Source organism: Ovis aries, chromosome X (assembly GCF_016772045.2).
Source record: "Ovis aries strain OAR_USU_Benz2616 breed Rambouillet chromosome X, ARS-UI_Ramb_v3.0, whole genome shotgun sequence".
Classification (NCBI taxonomy): Eukaryota; Metazoa; Chordata; class Mammalia; order Artiodactyla; family Bovidae; genus Ovis; species Ovis aries.
Window position 1 is genome coordinate 10839686 of NC_056080.1, and position 20115 is coordinate 10859800.

At 39.2% G+C, this 20115-nt stretch overlaps 1 protein-coding gene across 2 annotated transcripts in view; it reads left to right on the forward strand.

Moving 5' to 3' along the window:
• FRMPD4 (FERM and PDZ domain containing 4) overlaps positions 1-16097 on the forward strand; it is a 219702-nt gene extending 203605 nt beyond the window's left edge. Inside the window, exon 16 of one of the 2 annotated variants that reach the window (XM_042241812.2) lies at positions 1110-16097. In XM_042241812.2, coding sequence (XP_042097746.1) covers positions 1110-2434 — 1325 coding nt within the window. In that variant the 3' untranslated portion in view covers positions 2435-16097. Of the gene's footprint in view, positions 1-1104 lie in introns of both variants that reach the window. The other variant, XM_060407979.1, reaches the window with a different exon arrangement.
• Positions 16098-20115: the final 4018 nt, after the last annotated feature.

Here is a 20115-nt window from a genome sequence, read left to right on the forward strand (position 1 = left end):
TTGCCATTTCATTTTTGAGAAGCAGGAAAGGATAATAGAGCAGGGGATCTGGGAGTTGGGAGGGATTGGGAGAGATCATTTGCCTTTCAGCAATATTTCCAGATTCTCCATACTCTGTAAAACTCTCTAAGATGAGTATTCTGAGGTGGCAGGCCTACTGCAGTGTCAGGAAGGTCTGGGGGTACATGATGAGCTGTTTTATCTCCCCCCAAATAATAAAATAATAAGTACAGGTAGAAACATGAGCACAGCTATCTTCTGTGCTCGTCTTCACCATTTTGCCACCAGGTGGGCCCTTAGCGGTCTCCAAGACCCACTTGTCTAGCCATCGTGGGGCAAAAACAGACACTCGTTCATACCTTCCAGTTTCAAATTATGCCCTCAAATAGTCTTTTCCAGTAGGTCAGTAGATGTCAGTGAGACCTTGTTCTTGTTCAGTTGCTCATTTGTGCCCAACTCTGCGACCCAATGGACTGCAGCTCGCCAGGCTCCTCTGTCCTCCACTGTCTCCTGGAGTTTGCTCATATTCATGTCCATTGAGTCAATGATGTCAGTTAATTTCCATTCGTGCCCTTTTAAGATTATCTCCTTTGTCAAAACTCACCACTAGTTTCACCTGCCTTGGGAAACCCATCTCTGAATGTTACTTAACTCATCTCCTAGCTAGCATCTTTTCCTCTAAACTCGTTAAAGGATACTTTGCAGTTTACAAAGAGCTTTCACCTAATTTACCCGTTGCTTCTCACAAAAATTCTATGAAGTGGAAATTGTGCTTTTCACGTGACAACTTTTCTGGCACTTTCCCAGTGTCTCAGCTTCAAACCCTGTAGCAGGAAAACCTCATGGGGTCCGCTTTAAAAGATTAGTATATTTAATTTGCATTAATTAAATTAGGCCACTTCTTTTTAAAAAGATAGCCAATGCCAGGATTAATCTAACTCCTTAAAATGGAACTTCAAAGTCATAAATATGCTTGAATAATCTCTGTAAGACGTGTGTTCTCTCGAATATATCCTTGGGAGATCACAGACATCACACAGAGATTTAGTAAAAATGACCACCCATGAGGTGCTTAATGATTCTCTGTTTTTCTGCTACCCCTAGTGTAGCTTTGACAGAGCCTGGGAAGGAGAGACGAGGAGGCATGCCTTCAGCTTGGTCTCAATATCCTGAAGCTGATCCCACCCTGCTACCATCAAACATTCACTCGGAATCAAAGGTGCCAATTCCAAATCAAGACCCTAACGATTTCTCCCAAGCAAACCAGGCCTACGGAGAGGCTGTGAGCTGGTGGCCACTGGATCTGAGAAGGGGGAGCCTTAGGACATCCCCCAGCCAGAGGGCTCTGAGACGGAGCAGCAGTATCCTCTCAGGATCTGTCAGTTTGGAGACCTTCCAGGAGAGAAGCCAGGGTGCGGTCAGCTTAAAGTGTCCAGGTATCACAGAAGCACAGGAGACCAGTTCAGAAAGGCGAGCAGAACTCCCCCTAGGGAAGAAGCTCACCAAAAGTTTTTCCCAAAGCTCGATGCACTTTAGCTCTGAGGGGAAAGTTCACAAAAGGTCCCCGGTGGCTCACAAAGACTCAAAGCTGTATAGGACATTGCCCTTGCGGAAGCTGGAAGGCAGCCATTGGAGATGCCGGGGACCTTTCAGCTACTGCTTCCTGAACCGAGGGCAGGATGAAGATGGTGATGAGGACGAAGAGGAGGGAGAGGCCACCCACCAAGTCTCTTGCCTCTTTCGACCACAGATGACTCAAGCCATGCCAGACCCAACCAGCCCACCCCTGGCTGTTGGAATTCAGAAGCAAGGAGGAGAGCTGTCCAGAGGTTCAGTGCTGAAGGTCTGGGCCGAAGACTTGAGTGGCCCAGATGATGTGGACTTCAGCAACTTAGCTTTTGATGCCCGGATTGCAAGGATAAATGCCCTTAAGGAGAGCACATATACAATGCCCGATGGGTTCCTCGCAGCCCAAAATGATGCCAATGAGCTGCTCTGCCTTGTCAGGGCAACCAAGGGAAGGAAAGAGGAGTCACGCCCTGAAGCATATGACCTAACACTTTCTCAGTACAAGCAGCTATTATCCATTGAGTCCAGACAGTTGGGAAGTGCCTGTCGGAAAATGGCAATGGCTGAGAAAAGCCCAGAAGAGATGCTCCTAGCTATGACTTCCAGCTTTCAAGTGCTCTGTTGCCTAACAGAAGCCTGCATGCGATTAGTTAAAGTCGTGAACTCTGAAACACAGCGGCAGGAAATAGTAGCAAAGATCGATGAAGTGGTCATAAACTACATCTGTCTCCTGAAAGCTGCCGAGGCAGCCACTGGAAAGACCACTGGTGATCCCAATGTTGGACTCTCGATGCGACATTCAACCACCATGGCCGCTCTCGTAAGCACACTAACACGTTCTCTCAAGATGCTTTTAAATAAATAAAGTATGAAAGTCACGTCATAATCTACCTTTGCAAAGCCATACATGAACTTTTATTTACTTTATGTGTACGATGAACAGACGTCTCTTTCTTCTCTCTGTATATTTTGTTATTTTCTATGAAATAGGAGATAAAAGTCACATTGATGAAAAGTTGAAATGTACTAATCCAGATGTATTCTGTTTATATTATACATATATATACATGTAAAAGAAATATACAAGAAAGTGGTGACATTTGGCTATTTTTCATATAGTCAAAACTCCAGGTATGTGATGTGAAATTTTAATTTCTGCTGTGTTGGAGCAAAACAATGAATCCTATCCCCTTTCCTTCCAAGCTGATACTTGGAGACCATATCATTCATATTTAGAAGTAAAAAAGAAAAGAAAAGGAAAGAAAAATCACAATGTATATAAAACAGTACTTATGTTTTAAAGCTATGATTTTTAAGCATTGGAAATAGCAAAAAGACATTTAAAATTCAAAAAGCTATTATGAATTATTAGCGAATATATATAATAAATTAATTTTTGCTCATAGTGTTTGGTTATCTGATGCTTTTTTCCAAGAATCCTACATATTTCATTTTGGCTTATGCCATTTGGGCTAGAAATGGGGTGGGAATGGATTCTATTGTGTCAACACAAATACTCTTCATGATGTTTCTAGAATGAATGTACTTCCCAAATAGAAGAACAGAGGGAACGATGGGCAGGTTTCTGGATAATACCTACTTATAGACTAATTATGGAAAATGAAAGTAATTCGGAATACCAAAATTAAATTGTTTGATGAAAAGAAAGCTCTGCTTTGACTCAGTGTCAAACTATACAAACCAAAGACAATCTCTCTGCCCACCATTTCAGCCATGAAACATAGGATTTCCTTCAGAGTGACAGAGCATTTAGAGAAGTATTTGCAAAATTACAAAAAGGAACATAAAATGACCCTCACAAGTAAATGCAGGTCCAGTAACATGAAGCAGACCACTCATCAGGCTATGAGTCACATCGCAGATCACAGCTCTCAGCAAAGAGCTTCATGCATCCCCTCTGCAGGAGCCCATGCTTCCAACCAAATTTGTGATGACAGCCTAACACTGGGACAAAGTTTTGAATCTGGAATGTTACAGAAAATCAGGGAAAGATAGTTACTGTAATATGGAAGCCATACTGAAATAAATAATGAAGTATTTATGAAATGTTCTAGTCTGGATTGGCTGATAGAAATATGTAAGCTGGGAAAAAATTTGTTTAGAAAATGAGTGGTAAACTTGACCACTTTAAGTGAACCTGGTGGAATGCAAAGAAGTTTTCAGAACCGTCGTCTCTCTAAAAATGTATCTTTGAGTCAAAGCAAAAGGATGCCAATTCTGCAGTTGTAAAATAAAGTTGATAATGTACATATGTACTTCATGGCTCTTTTAGTGTTCAAGCTACACACACTCTTATTTATGTAGATGGCTTCTTAAAATATGACAGGAGTGTGCCCAGTGCAAATATTTCCATTTTTGTAGGCATAACACAGTCCCCAGTTGCTATCTCTCTCATCATTCGTTCCATAGAGACTCAATTTAAAAAGCCACACATATTTATAGGTGGTAGCAAACAAAAGAAGTTTAGACATGTGTTATTACAATGTTTAATAAAACATTATTTGATTACAATTATAAATATCGGTGTTTGATAGAAGTATTAATGGTGTTTACTGTGGAAAATTTTGGTAAATATTCTGTGTACTAAAATATTAATAGGATTGTGTTCTATGTCAGACTATGTGTGAAACATATATATTATCTCATTTAATCATCACAATGATCTCATGGTTTGGATGCTATCACTAATTCCATATGGAGGCAATATGGTTTCATAGTTAAGGACATGGAGTTTGCAGTCAGACACTTCTTGATTTAAATTTGGGCTCTGGCATTTTCTATTCCTTTCATCTTGGGAAAGATAGTCAATTTTTCTCAGTCTCAAGTTCCTTCTAGTAAAATGGAAGTCAATAATAAGACCTATTTCCATAGGATTGTCATGAATTTTAACTAAAATTATGTATATGAAGTTCTTACTGCAATACCTGGCAGAGAGTAAGCACTCAGTGTTATATATCACTATCATCATAAGCATTGCATTAAATATATTGCCCAAGATAACACGTGGGGGCTGTTTGTTTTATATGCATATTGTATCCTGACTGTGCAGAATACATTAATGTATTGCATATGTATAAAAGAACTATACAAGAACGTGACATCTCCAGTTAGAACACCGTCCCGGTCCATTTCATTTCTTTGGGAGGCCTCAGTGAAATAGCTCTGGGTCTTACTAATCAATCTCTCAGAACCTTTGGGTGCACCAATAAATTTTTGTTTCATATAAACAAACTTTTTACTACTTAGAAAACCTCAAAAGCTCCCCTGTTGCTAAACGTGCTTCTCCTAAGTGGGGTCCAGATCCACTAGAGTGTAGGAAGAATGTATTAGAATGATCCGTATGTTTATTTTTATCTAGCCTTTTTTACATTTGTGTATGTTTTATAACAGCCTAAGAGCACAGTGGTTTATGTACATCATTTTCAATAAATCAGTTAAATAAGCATATGCCTGGTGCATGTATGGGATATTGTCACAGACAGAGTTGCACTCACTGAAGTGTGCAGACCACTGAACCAGAGAATGAAAGTTTCTTGTCCCTAAGGTCCCTTACACTTAGTCTGCAGCCTAGTTTTCAAGGTGTATCACCTATCATTTTAATTAATCTTTTATGATAAAGCTTTCAAACATATACAGAGGTAGACACAATCATATAATGAATCAATATGTACTCATCACACACCAATTCATGTCCAATCTTATTTTCTCTATTTCTAGGCACCTCCTTCCACAGCGTATGTAGAAGCCAATCCCAGACATCATAGCATTTAATCCATGACTATTTCGGTAAGCACTTACTATAGATAAGAATTTTTAAACATAATCATAATGCCATTTTTACACTTTTTAAAATTAAAAATTCCATAATATCATCAAATAAATGTTACAGAAATAATGAAGAAACCCCCAAAGACAGTCATTGTCAACAATTTAGGACATCTGCTTTCAATTTTTTCAATATCTATGCTAATGTTATTATTATTGTAGGTGTTTCTGAGTGTAACTTTTGACTCAATCTGAACACATTTGCCCCGTTTCTGAGTCTCAGTTTCACCATATCTTATGTAAGTGGATTGGCTGGAAGAATCTGATTGACATGGAAAGACAGAGGGCTCAGATGAATCACCCTCACAGTATTAGGCTGCCAGTAAATCCAACGACTTATGCAATTGCATTAGACATTAAAATTAAAACAGACCCCTCAGCCCAGCTGAAGTTAGTCTAATCACAAAAGAAATTATGTTTCAGAGAAGAAGAACTGACTATATTGAAATGACCAGCCACAACAACATTATAATAGATTGATTCCTTTTGCTGTGAATTTCCTCTTTCATCATGCTCCATCTTTGGAAAGACAATTTGCATTTCTGTTCTTCTTTTATATAGTTCTAAGTGTCAGTTATTCTCTGAATGTTATTTCTGAGCTACTCAGGATGGCACTCTTAATTTATTCCTCCTGGTTTACTCTTAATTTGGCAATGTTTGTTCTCTTGGACTGATTATCACCATTTGTAATTGTGTTAACTATTTTTGAAATTGAAAAACAAGGCAAATTAGCTATGTTCAGGTGATTCCTTCTCTGTTCTAAACCGTTGAGAATCTTCACAGGAGTCAAAATATATGGATATTATTACATTATTTCTCTAACCTGATTTTGTGCTGTGAAAGGGGTTGATTTTAGCGGGGGTGGGGGGAGGATGTGTTCGAGATATAGAGGTGTAAAAGAGGTGTTTGAGTATATAAATGTGTGTGTGTCTGTCTGTGAGTATAGTTTTCAGTTTAGTTTTGTGGATTTCAGTGCAAGTTTCCCCTCTGGCAGTCCAAAAACTATGATAAAACTTTCAAGTCAGATTGCAGAAATAGCTTCTCAGCTTTGAAAGATCAAAGGGTTGGAATCTTACCTTTTGAACTGAATTTTATTCATACCAACTTGAACATCACTAAGTTGGGTACTTTTTATTCCACCTGTTCCCTAGCCTACCCTTCTCACTTTTTCATTTCAAAGCTTGGAAAGTAACCTTCAGAAATTGTATTAGAACTTTTTTAATTTAATAAATAAATAAATTTCAAAGCCTATACATAGGAAATTCATGAAAGAACAATCCATGTCTTTATCAACTGTTTCTGCTGTAGAAAAGAATGGAATTAAATCCTGCATAGCTGAAAGAAGTAGATAATCAATTATCCCAAGTATTGGGATAACTTATTTCACCATTAAACTTGAAATTAACCCACTGCCTTCTGCTGAACTTGCCCTAATCTTTCCTCCATATTTGTAATCGCATCTCAGTTTTCTGTTGCTTTAAAATTAATGTGCCACACTGCATGGCTTCTGGGATCTTATCTTCCCAACCATAGATTGAACCCGGGCCCTCGGCAGTGAAAGCATGGAATCCTAACCAATGGACCAGCAGGGAATTCCCTTCATTTTTCACTCTGCAGTCTAAATTCTTGACTAGGATGTCCTTTGCAGTCTCGTCATTCACAACGTTAGGAAGAATTAGCTTCGACTGTCAATATAGGTGGGATTGGGGAAGCTGAGTCTTCTTGGTTAACTCCAACCAAGCAATAGTTCTGTTTTCCTGTTGAATTAGTACCCTTGGCACATCTTGCTGTCTGACTACATGACCCATAACTCCTTTCTGTCTCCCAGCTCCCAGGGTGAGTCCATTCATTTGTTCAAATAGCTGTTAACAATGTCCTAGTCTGGGCACACACTCTGCTAGGTTCTGGAGGCAGGGTACAATATGATTGACGTGGTCTCTGCCAAAAAAGGAACACCCATTCTAGAATGGGTAATCCTTTGTTATTTCTCAAGAAAGAAGGGGCTCAGAGTAAGTCAGTGCAGGCAGTCTTCACTTTGTATGGTAGTACAGGACTGCAGAGAAGACCGTGCAGGCCCAAAATGCATAAAGTGATCTTAATACTGTGAAAAAATTATAATTGTTCTGTGATCCATAAAGACTTTTAGTCAAAATATTCTCTTATTAATTATTAATGTATAGGGATATGACAATATAATAGAATGCCTATTTATCCAGTACACAGTCATTTAAAACATTAGAAACTCTGAGAATTAAAATGAGTCTTTTTGTAAAACCTTATAAAGAGTAGTTTGAACAGTACTTGCCTTTTTTGCATCATGTAACTTACAGTATGGGCTTCCCAGGTGGCTTAGTGGTAATGAATGTGCCTACCAAGGCAGGAGATGTGGATTCTATCTCTGGGTCAGGAAGATCTCTTGGAAAAGGAAATGGTAACGCACTCCAGTATTCTTGCCTGGGAAATCCCATGGGCAGAGGAGCATGGGGGCTATAGGCCATAGGGTTGTAAAAGAGTCTGGCATGGCTTAGCGACCAAACAGCAACAACAACTTACAGTATGGAATGAGCATCTTTGCATGCTTCAGCAAGTTGCCATACTCCTTTCTCAGGATGGATCAACTTCCAACATTTTATCATCGGTGCTTTCTTTGTTGTGAAATGTCTCTAAGAGTTCCTTGATGTGACTGTTTTTCCCCAGTGTCACTTCCTCGGGGACTGCTTCACCCTTTACGTCACAACCACTTCCCGTTTTTCTGTCACTAAGTTCGCCTTCCCTGCATCCCTCCAGACGACCTGCATATCTGTAATCCCAAATGAGGACAGTGATGGCATTCCCACAGTCACCTGCTTCTTCTATTACTCCGTTTACATTCGATTATAATTCTACTTCCAGAGTAACCACTTTTATTTCTTTGTTGCACTTTTGCCTTTATCGGCCAGTTCCCTGTTGTAATCATCCATTTTTTATAAAACGTTATATGGTTCTGTTTCATCACTCAGAAGAAAGGGAGGAAGCACAACTTCATGCTTTGCTGTCTGTGCATGAAGTGAATACCAGATGTCATATTGACTGATCAGTGGCAGACTTTGAAGGAGATAATATGATTAGTCATTGATCATCATGCACATCTTTTATCATTTATTTCTATTTATTTATTTGGCTGCATCAGGTCTTAGTTGTGTCACTCGGGATCTTTAGTTGCAGCGCATGGACCCTCTAGTTGTGGCACGTGGGCTCAGTAGTTGTGGGACAAGGACTTATTTGCTCCGCAGCATGTGGTATCTTAGTTATCCAACCAAGGATAGAACCCATGTCCCCTGCATTTTAAGGGGGATTTTTAACCAGTGGACCACCAAGGAAGTCCCCATCTTTTATTTATATAGTGGTTTTTTGATTAAAGAGTTAGTAGCGAAATTTGTTCTTTATGGAGTTACTCACAGTTAACATACCATGGTAACCAAAGTTTAAACCATGTTGTTGGGGAACTGGTGTTTAGCTAAACTGTGTTAATGGAGATTCACATATATCAGAGCCATCCAGAATAAAGACTTTCTGTACTTAGGTGTTTAAAGGGTCTGAAATCTGTGGTAAAAATGACTGAATGGGTAGCATTCAGTACTGTCCAATAGAATTTTCTGCAATAATGGAAATTTTCTAAATCTTTGAAGTACAATATAGTAGCAAAGAGAAATGCATGGCTATTGAGGACTTCCAACATGGCAACCGAATTTTTAACTTCATACAATTTAATTAATTTAAATTTAAACACCCACCCATGGCTAGTAGCTACCATATTGGGCAATGAAACTCTAGCAGACAAACAGACAAAAAAAATGTAGAAAAATAAGCATAATTGTGACAGATTGCAGTAAAGTCTAAGAAGGAAATTGATAGGCTGTTAAGGAAGATTTTTCTAGATTTGGTAGGATGGAGCTAACTCTGATCATTTAGTACACATGACCTCCATTTCACACAGGCCATGCTAAAGACATGTAAAGGGTATATGTAATGGAACAGTAGCAGCTAAAGAGTATCCTTCATTAGAGTGCCCCTGAACAATGCCAACACACACAGAGACTCAAACAACACTCACTTGTTCTTAGCCTTTGGATGCCTTAGATGATCATGTATGATTTACATGGATAACTATACTCTCCCCAAGATCTGAAAATCTGCTGTGAATTTTGACCATAGATTATTTTATGACGATTACCACATATGATGGTATATGCCAATTGTGTCAAATACTGACCTAACAGGCAGCATATGCAGTTTGTTCCCTGAAATATGTCTCTCCTGAAAACAGTCTGATGCCACACCAACCCTCAGTCCAGAGCTGGAACTTTCCACTGCTTTTCCCCATCTTTCCACCGGTTCTTGGGCCCAACTTCCTTCTTGGTTAGGTTCCAAGCTGGATCCCAAGTCCACTCAGATGTGACCCAATCTTTCTGAGATTTAAAATATATACAAGGTAGAAAGGAATAAAGGAAGCTGTAAGCTCAGAGTTTGATGAAAGCCAATTTAACTTGAATCTCCACTATGCATTATTGTCTTCATTATTGCCTTTGTCTTCTTTCCCCGCTTTATCTCCCTGACACTCCCTACCCCCACCTTTCTGTACTACTTTTCTATTGCTGAGTAACACATTAACACAAACTTAGTGGCTTGCAATAACACACATTTAGTATCTCACAGTTTCTGGAGGTCAGGCATCTGGGCACAGCCTAAGTGGTCCTCTGCTCAGGGTCTCAAAATGTTGCAAACAAGGTTTAGGTTGGGCTGCATTCTCATCTGAAGATTTGGTTGGTGATAACTCTGTTTCCAAGCTCATTCAGATTGCTAGAATAATTCATTTTCTTGCAGCTTTAGGACTGGCCATTATTCCTGCTGTTTTGCTGGCTGGAGACCAGAGGCTGCCCCAGGGTCATAGAGGCTGCCCACAACTGCTTGCCACAGGGCCATCTCCAACGTGGTTGCTTATTTTGTCAAGTCTGCAAAGAGGTTTAAGTCAGGTCTTCCCAGAATAAACTAATTTAATCAACTCAAAATTAAATTGATTTGGGACCGTAAGTACATCTCCAAAATTTCTTCACCATTGCCATATTCTGTTGGTTAGAAGCATGTTCTAGGTCTTGTCCACACTCAAGGGGAGAGGGCTGGATGGGGCGTGAACAGCAGGGGCAGGAATCATGGGGACCACCTTGGGGGCTGTCAGCCCTGCCGTCTAAGGCTTTTCCTTCAGCCTTCAAACAAACTCAACAGGTCACATATTCCTCTGAACAGAATATACAGTGTAGACACTTGAAATACAAACTTCAAAAGCTTTCAGAACCCACAGCTCTGACATAAGTCATCAAAGGCCAGGTGGACAGCCTTTGGCCAGCTCTGTCTTGGCCCTGGCCCATTCTCTAGATTTATTTCCATGTTAATATGCCGAGCTTCTCTGGGGCTGGAAACTCCAATAGTTCTGATGCACTGACCTGTACAGGTCAGGATTTCATTAGTGGTGAGTCCATAGGTAAACTTTCTGCAGCAGTATGACTTTCTTCTTTGCATTCATTTTAGAGTCAAGTATGACTTTGAGGTCAGGTTACATCAAACAATTAAACTGGCAGATGAATTAGTAAAGATGCTAAACTTTAGCCAGCATAACCATGCCTTTCTCATGTATTTATGGGAAGGGGGATGAATAGGCTCCAGGTCACCTGCTCCTCAGTTATTCATCTGAAGTGGAGCCCACACAGTGAAGTTCAATTGGCCTCCATGCCCACTTGGCACTGCTGGCCAGAGTACCCTGAAAGGATGCTCTTTTCTTCATGTGGGCGTAAGCAGAGATGAATATGGAACAGGGCTCATTTCTTTATGGATTCTCTCCCTTCGTTTTGCAAAGCTATGTAAAACTATATTGTTGAATCAGGCTATACTGAAGTATTCTGTTCATACTCCCTTGATTTCTGAGAAAGCTGAGACAAAGCAAACAGACACACACACACCCGTGCCCATGCCTGTGACGTAAATAAACGTAGTGTCACATCACCCAGAAATACATGCCTGTCTTTTCTGCCTCCTGTCTGCCTCTGTTCCTCACTACTACAAATGTGGTTTCTAATCTGTTACCAGTATGATTAGAATGACATTAATAAAAACACCTAACATTTATTCAGGCAAATGTGCCAGGTACTATGCCAAATGATTTTCGTGCATAATTATTGCATCTATTTCCTAGAACAACCTCTGAGAAATTATTATCATGCCTTGCTTATTTTTCATTTTTTGCTATATCCCTCATGTTGTGCAATATCCTCTTGTAGCTTATTTTATACCTAATAATCTTTATCTTTTTTAAGAAAGAAAATTGAGGCTAGAGAATCCAAATATAATTGGCCCTAAATCATGGATGTTGTCAGAATCAAGATTTGAACTCAGGAATTGCAGTTTTCTTCACCAGGTTTGGGCCAAGTAGCTAGCTTGATTGTTTTTAATCAAATAAATACAGCATGTATTTTTTAAAAACTTAAATTCCACCAAAGAAATTACAGAATAAAAAGCAACCATCTCCCATCCCAAACTCTCCACTAAGTCCCAGTTCCAAGAGACAACCCATTTCACCAGTTCCTGTTTTTAGTTTTTCTAGTGATTTTCTCACCCCACTCCAGTACTCTTGCCTGGAAAATCCCATGGACGGAGGAGCCTGGAAGGCTGCAGTCCATGGGGTCACTGAGGGTCAGGCACGACTGAATGACTTCACTTTCACTTTTCACTTTCCTGCATTGGAGAAAGAAATGGCAACCCACTCCAGTGTTCTTGCCTGGAGAATCCCAGGGACGGGGGAGCCTGGTGGGCTGCCCTCTGGGGTCACACAGAGTCGGACACAACTGAAGTGGCTTAGCAGAGCTTAGCAGAGTGATTTTCTCCTTAATTCTAAATAGTACGATTTGTTGACTTACCGACTATGGACAATCGCTGCCAATCACCTCTTGAACAATGAGGAATTCACTTATTTATGTTACCGCTCACCTTTCTTTCTCCTCCCCATCCCATATCTAATAGGGGTGTTACTGTGTTCTAGTCTTCATTATCTAACTTTAAATATTACAGTTAAACCTCTGCTTCTTGTTCAGTCATCTTTAGACGGTCTCTGTTGATTCCTCATTGATGTGGAGTGGAGCAAATTATTTCCCCAGCATATCTTTCTTTCCCCCTCACCACTTCTTCACTCATTCCTCCTATTTTAGGCCATGAGTAGCACCACTTCAGTACTCTTGCCTGGCAAATCCCATGGACGGAGGAGCCTGGTGGGCTGCCATCCATGGGGTCGCGAAGAGTCGGACACGACTGAGTGACTTCATTTTCACGTTTTACTTTCATGCATTGGAGAAGGAAATGGCAACCCACTCCAGTGTTCCTGCCTGGAGAATCCCAGGGGTGGCAGAGCCTGGTGGGCTGCTGTCTATGGGGTCACACAGAGTCAGACACGACTGAAGCGACTTAGCAGCAGCAGCAGCACCACCACCACATTGATATCATTTACACTGTTATTAAAAGCAACATTGGTCACAATGTTTAGGGACCAATGTTTTGTAAACCACTACAGCCTGGAAAACCAGCATAGTTGACTGCTTTTGCGAAAACCACGATATTATCCAGACCTCTTCTAGAAGGTGAAACAGAGACCCCTATATGTGGAAGGAAAGAAGAAAGAGTTTACTGTGAATTCATTGTATCTTAAATTGGTGATTCTCAAAGTGTGGCCCTTGAACCAGCAGCAGCAGCACTTTCTGGTAACATAGAGATGTGGATTCCTGTGTTCTACCTAGACCCACTGACTCAGGTTCTGGGGGGTGGGGGGCGGTGGGGGGGTGCAGTCCACCAGGAGGATTGAAGAAGCCACCATATAATTCTAATGAGTGCTCACATCTGAAAATCACTTTTTTCTGCACTAAACCTTGTCTTGTGACTGAAGCTTAAATTACTTAAAATGTGTTTAAACATTGAAATACACACAGAGTGGCTATGATTAATAGATCCAAAAGAGATGACAACAGCCACATACATATTTAAGAGAACTCTCACCAGATTGGATTTTCAACATCAGGAGACATTAAGCGAAGAAGTTTCATAAGACAAGAGAAAGTAGACAGAACACAATTTGAATTGCATTCAACCTGGAGAAGTTCTGTAGCAGCAAGAATAGTCATATATATGCCAAAGCAAGCTAGTTTTCTGCCCTACACTTGCCTAACAGAAGTTCAGTGTCATTGCTTCACAGAGCCCTTTTAACTAAATCAGATTCCTCCTCCTTATAAGTGCAAGCTTGTCCTACTGTTTCCTCTTAGTCAAGACTGGTAGCATTTTCATTTCTCTCATGAAAATGAAGTCATTCATTAGACTTAGATTGGCGGTACAGTTTACAAGCCAATAATCAGCGTTTGTATTGTGATGATAAGAGGATTCATTTTATCCACCTTCAATATCATGGCTCCCAAGTCACTTGAAAGAATATTCAAAGCATCAAAATAAAATAGACTCTTTCCTTAAATAGCATTGATTTTTCAAAATCATATCATAGCTGCCTTTGTATTTAGTTTCTAGGTTTTTTTAAAAAGTTTTTCTGAAGTTCCTATAGGTTTTCCTTTTTCCTTTCTCATGAAATTAAAATAGGCTATTCTGAATATCTAGCACTGCATTAAAAACCACCTCAAAATGTAGGAGCTTAAAGAACTGTTAGCATCCCTCCAGGGTCTGGGGTTGGACTCAGCTGGCTGATTCTCACTTGCAGTGTCTCATGCAGCTGCGTTTAAGTGGTGACTGAGGCCAGAGTCACCTGAGGCTTGACAGGGCTTCACAATGACTTCTTACGTGGCTCGCAACTAGCCAAGAGTTCACTGGAGGCTGTCAAACAGAGTCTTCATGAGACTTCTCCGTGAGGTTTGGGTTTCTCACAACATAGCGATTTCAAGATTGCAGCACCTTTACATGGTGGCTGGCTTCCAAGATGGAGCATGTCAAGAGCGAGGGTCCCAAGAAAACCAGGCAGAAACTTCAAATCTTATGACCTAGTCTGGAAAGTCAAACAGTAAATTTTTACTGGTCACCTGAGAACCAGGTCCCAAGAGAACTAGGCAGAAACTTCAAATCTTATGACCTAGTCTGGAAAGTCACTCGGTAAAATTTTATTGGTCACCTGAGGCCTCACCATTTTCAAGAAGAGGAGAATTAGGCTATAGCTCTCAGTTGGAGGAGTGACAAAGAGCCTGCAGCCTTCTTTAATCTCTCCCTCGTGCTTCCATCAAAGCCTTAACAGATCCAATACCTCCATTGTGTTGTCCCATGGAATAAGCTCTCCCTGAAGGCATTCCTCTTTGCTAGAGCGGTCTGACTTCCTTTTCTCGTATAAACCTATTTTTATCTGAATAAATATCATCCTAGGACTTTTCCTTGCCAACTTTCTTAGAATGGACCCCATAGTTTCCTGTATACAATATTACTAGGGGAATTTTCTCATAAAGATTTCATGGAATGTAACCTTCTTGAATGTTGCATATCTGAAAATACCTTCACTTTGCCCCTTTGCTCAATTGATCATTTGGCTGCATATGGGATTCCAGGTTCAAAATGACATTCCTTGGATGGATGTCATTGTTCCATCATCTTTTTACATCAGTTTGCTGAATGTTCTCATTCCTTTAGCCGATCTGCCATCTCCCCACAGATCTGTTTCTTCTGTTTACTCACAATGTGAATTTCACAAGGTTGTCTCTAGATCTGGAATTGTATTTTGTTCAATTTGCTTGGAATTTAGTGCATCTTTTCCTTCTGAGATGTCATGCCTTTCTTCAATTCTAGATTGTTTTCCTTCTATTATTTTTTTTTTTCCTCTCAGTTTTCTCTATAGTCATTATTTAGTGTTTGGTGAACAGAACTGATATTTTTTTCAGAGATATCAGCTACATTGTTTTCATAAAATTCTTTTTAATGAACTACAGAGTGCTGGTTTCACACTTCTCTGATTTGGTTACAGTGTGCTCAATGGACCGTGTGGAGGTCATAGGTGAATAATACGTGACCTGGCCATATTCTAGGTGTGCACAACTACATGTGTGGGTTACTTTGTTTCTCTCTCTACTTTAACACATTGATTTATATTGTGATTTTTTTGTATGACACACCTGAAGCATACATTATTATCTAGAATATTCTGCAGTCAATTCCTGTGTACCTGCCACCCAGATTTGTCAGATCCTAGCAAATTACAATATGGCTTTGGATCTTGATTGTAAAGAAATGAGTATCAGAGACAGTTGGACTACTCTGAATAACTTTCCTCAGTGCCCTGTGTCTCCCTCCTCAGATATCATCTAGCCTGATTTTGCTTTTGTACCCGTCCCATGCAGTTCTTCATATATTTACCACATGATTACATGTCCTTAAAAATGTGTAATATTGTTTGGCATGTTTTTAAACTTTATGTAAATGGTATCATACTGTACATATCCTTTCCACACTTTGATTTTGTTATTCAACATCAGTTTCGAAAGATCTATGCCTTTTAAGAGAGAGAGCTTTCATTCATTGACCTTTATGGCTTTACAGTCGTCTATTGCATATTAGAATTTAGATTATGCTGTTAATGGATATTTAGGTTGTTGTTTTTTTGCTATTAAAAACACTGCTGCAATGAACATTCTTGTACCTGTCTCTTTGTGCATACGTGTTATGATTTTTCTCAGGAGGTATGCTGAAGTGTGGAATTTGAGAAATAGGTTTTCTTCAACTTCACTAGAGATTGATTCCCTCCTAGACAGGCCCAACGATCCATGATGATTACAAGAGCAGGAAAAGCAATCAGAGGAGCAGGCTAAGATGGTCTGAATCTGCTTTCTCTGAGGTTTCCTTCTAAGCAGGCTACCAAATTAGGCTGGCTGGTTTCTTAGGGAGAGAGAGAGATTAGAGATCGAGATAAAGGTAAAGATAGAGATAAAAGAGAGAAAGAGTGATTGCTCTCTTTGCAATAAATTATGTATTCCCCAGTACTAACCCAGACCAAAGAACCCATAAGTACTCTTGAGTATCTAGGCTCATGTTAAACTCTTCTATACATTATTCTATTCCTCCTCATGATGGCATGACTAGAGTGTAGAAAATCATTCCTAGTGGGTGTTTACTGACAGTTTCACACACAATTTGGATAAATCAAACAGACCAAGACATGGGAAGGAGAAGGAGAGGGGAAAGGAAGGGAACAGAAGAAATTAAATCAGTTCAGGAGGTCCATCATCTGAATAACACGTCTTCTGGTAAGTTCAAAGAAAAAGGGAGTGTTATTTTGTTTGCATGTATCATGACTTAATCAAATGGTATTGTACAATAGATCTCATTCTAATTATCTTTTTTCTTTGAAGATGTTTTTTTAATTTATTAATTTTTTAATTGAGGGATAATTACTTTCCAGTACTTTGTTTTCTGTCAGACATCAATGTGAATCAGCCATAGGTGTACATATGTCCCCTCCCTCTTGAACCTCCCTCCCATCTCCCTCCCCATCCCACCCCTCTAGGTTGATACAGAGCCCCTGTCATACAGCAAATTCCCGTTGGCTATCTATTTTACATATGGTAATGTAAGTTTCCATGTTACTCTCACCATGCTTCCCACACTCTCCTCCACTCTCTCCATGTCCATAAGTCTGTTCTCTATGTCTGGTTCTCCATTGCTGCCTTGCAAATAAATTCATCAGTACCATCTTTCTAGATTCCATATATATGTTAGTATACAATATTTCTCTTTCTCTTTTTGATTTACTTCACTCTGTATAAAAGGCTGTAGGTTCATCTACTTCATTAGAACTGACTCATATGCGTTCCTTTTTATGGCCAAGTAATATTCCATTGTGTATGTGTACCACAACTTCTTTATCCATTCATCTCTCAATGGACATCTAGGTTGCTTCCATGTTCTAGCTATTGTAAATACTGCTGCACTGAACATTGGGGTACATGTGTCTTTTTCAATTTTGGTTTCCTCAGGGTATATGCCTAGAAGTGAGATTACTGGGCCATATAGTGGTTTTATTCCTAGTTTTTTTAAGGAATCTCCATAATGTCTTCTATAGTGACTGTATCAATTTACATCCCCACTAACAGTGCAAGAGGGTTCCCTTTTCTCCACACCCTCTCCAGCATTTATTGTTTGTAGACTTTTTGATGATGGCCATTCTGACTGGTGTAAGGTATCTCATTGTAATTTTGATTTGCATTTCTCTAATAATGAGCGATGTTGATCATCCTATCATGTGTTTGTTAGCCATCTGTATGTCTTCTTTGGAGAAAAATGTCTGTTAGGCCTTTTTCCCGCTTTTTGATTGGGTAGTTTGATTTTCTGATATTGAGTTGTATGAGCTGCTTATATATTTTAGTGTGTCAGTTTTTTTTTTTTTTTGCTATTATTTTCTCCCATTCTGAGGGTTGTCTTTTTACCTTAATTATAGTTTTCTTTGCTGTGCAAAAGCTTTTAAGTTTAATTAGGTCCCACTTGTTTACTTTTGTTTTTATTTCCATTACTCTAGGAGGTGGGTCTTAGAGGATCTTGCTTTGATTTATGTCATCGAGTGTTCTGCCTATGTTTTCTTTTCCAATTATCATCTTGATCTTTATTTTCATATTATTATTATTGAAAGATCTGCCCCATGTTGCTATGTGTACTCTTTGGTCAGATCATGGTTTCTTATTGCTATAAAATATTCCACAGTGTACATCTACCACCTTTATTTATCCATTTCTTCAGTGATGGACACCAAATGATCTTCAACTTTCTGCTACAAACAAAGCTGAGACATGATTCGTCCTCCTATGTAAAACATCATTTTTACACAAAACATCATTTGTCCTCCTATGTAACAGCAACAGCACCACACACCCACATAGAAACACAAAAATACTGGCTCATAAGGTATGTGTATCCTTAATGTGACCAAGATGGTGGCACCTGTCTACATACCGACAAGACGTTGGTTCATGTACCCCACTAACAATGTGCACTGTCCAGCTTTCTGACTTTGCCTGGTTCATGGATTTATCTTTCTTTGTTTGAATTTGCATTCTTTGATACCTAAGGAGTTTGAGCCTCTTTTCATAGATTTGTTGACCATATGGGTTCTTTTTCCTTTAATTTCCTTTTATGTTTCTTTCAATCAAGTTTTTTTAATGTTCAATCAAGTTTTTTTAATGTTGATTTCCAGATATTTCTTATGCATTTAGATATAAAGCCCTCATTGGTTTGGGACATTGCCAACATTTTCTCCCAACCCATTGTCTGTAATCTTTGTCCATAGTTTCCTTTAAAAACTGAAAAGCTTAGTATGGAAATAATCAAGCCCATCTGTCTCTAATCTTATGATGTTGGCCTTGAAGGTTTTGTTTAAAAGTCCTTCCTCGATTGGTCATGAGAAATGCATCCTCACACATTCTCTTCTACTTGCTTTGTAGTTTCACTATTCATATTTAGGGCTTTTTTTAACATTTGCTGACATGTATTTTATTTATTAGTTTTATTTATTTAATTGAAGTATAGTTGATTTACAATGTTGTGTTAGTTTCAGGGTACATCAAAGTGATTCAGTGATATATATATATACATATACATACACATATATTTTTTTAAATCCTTTTCCATTGTAGATCATTGCAAGATATTGAATATACTTCCCTGTGCTATACAGTAGGTCCTTGTTGTTTATCTATTTTATCTGTAGTAGTGTGTATCTATTAATCCCAAACTCCTGATTTCTCTCTCCCCTCCATATTTAGTTTTTAATCCATCTGAAACCTGTCAAAACTTTTTTTTAATATGAAGGCAAAGTAGGAATCCACTTTTATTTTTTTCCATGGGTGTAGACGATTTTCCTCAGCGTCAGATCTCTGATCAGATCCTATGGAACAAGCAGCATATTCTGAGGCTTAGAATAGCACAGGGTGGACAGATTGGGGATGGTGATGTGTATCCCATCTAAGTTATATACTTTCTGCTTCTGGTTCACTTGGGACTCCCTGGAGGGGACACCCGTGGCCAGATTCCATTGTGGTGACGTGGCATGGGGTAAGCCTGAGGTGCTGTCCGCCAGATTCCAGGGAGCAGATCATAAGAACAAATGGGGGCAGAAGAACAGGCAGACACATTCTAGACAGACCTGTTGGTGAGCTTATGTGAGATACTATCAAGAACTCCCAGGAAAAACTGGATGAGACATTAACAGGGAAGAAAAAGCTTACATTGTTAGGTGGGCACAAGAGCAGCCAAGCCATGGTTAAATTCCATTAAGTTGATCCCCTTTATTACCACACAGCTGATGGGGTCAGGGGAAATTGAATATATGTAAATTGCATTCTCTAGTGTGTGATGGGGTGAAAGTACTATTTTATTTTCACGTTCATTAAATAAGAATTACATTCCTGGGAGTAAATTGCAATTTGAAAAGAAAAAAAATTATTTTTGAAACCCAGCCTGTATATGTCACCCATTCATGTTGTTATAAGTGAAGGATTGCTCTATATTTTAGAATTATTTTTCTGTTATACAGTATTCATACTGTTAAAGGCAAATGGATGTGGAATAAGACATAATTATAACATTTAATCTTATAAAAATATCACTAAATCACACTTGAACGTATCTTAAATGAAAAAGCATAGTGGAAAGAATAAC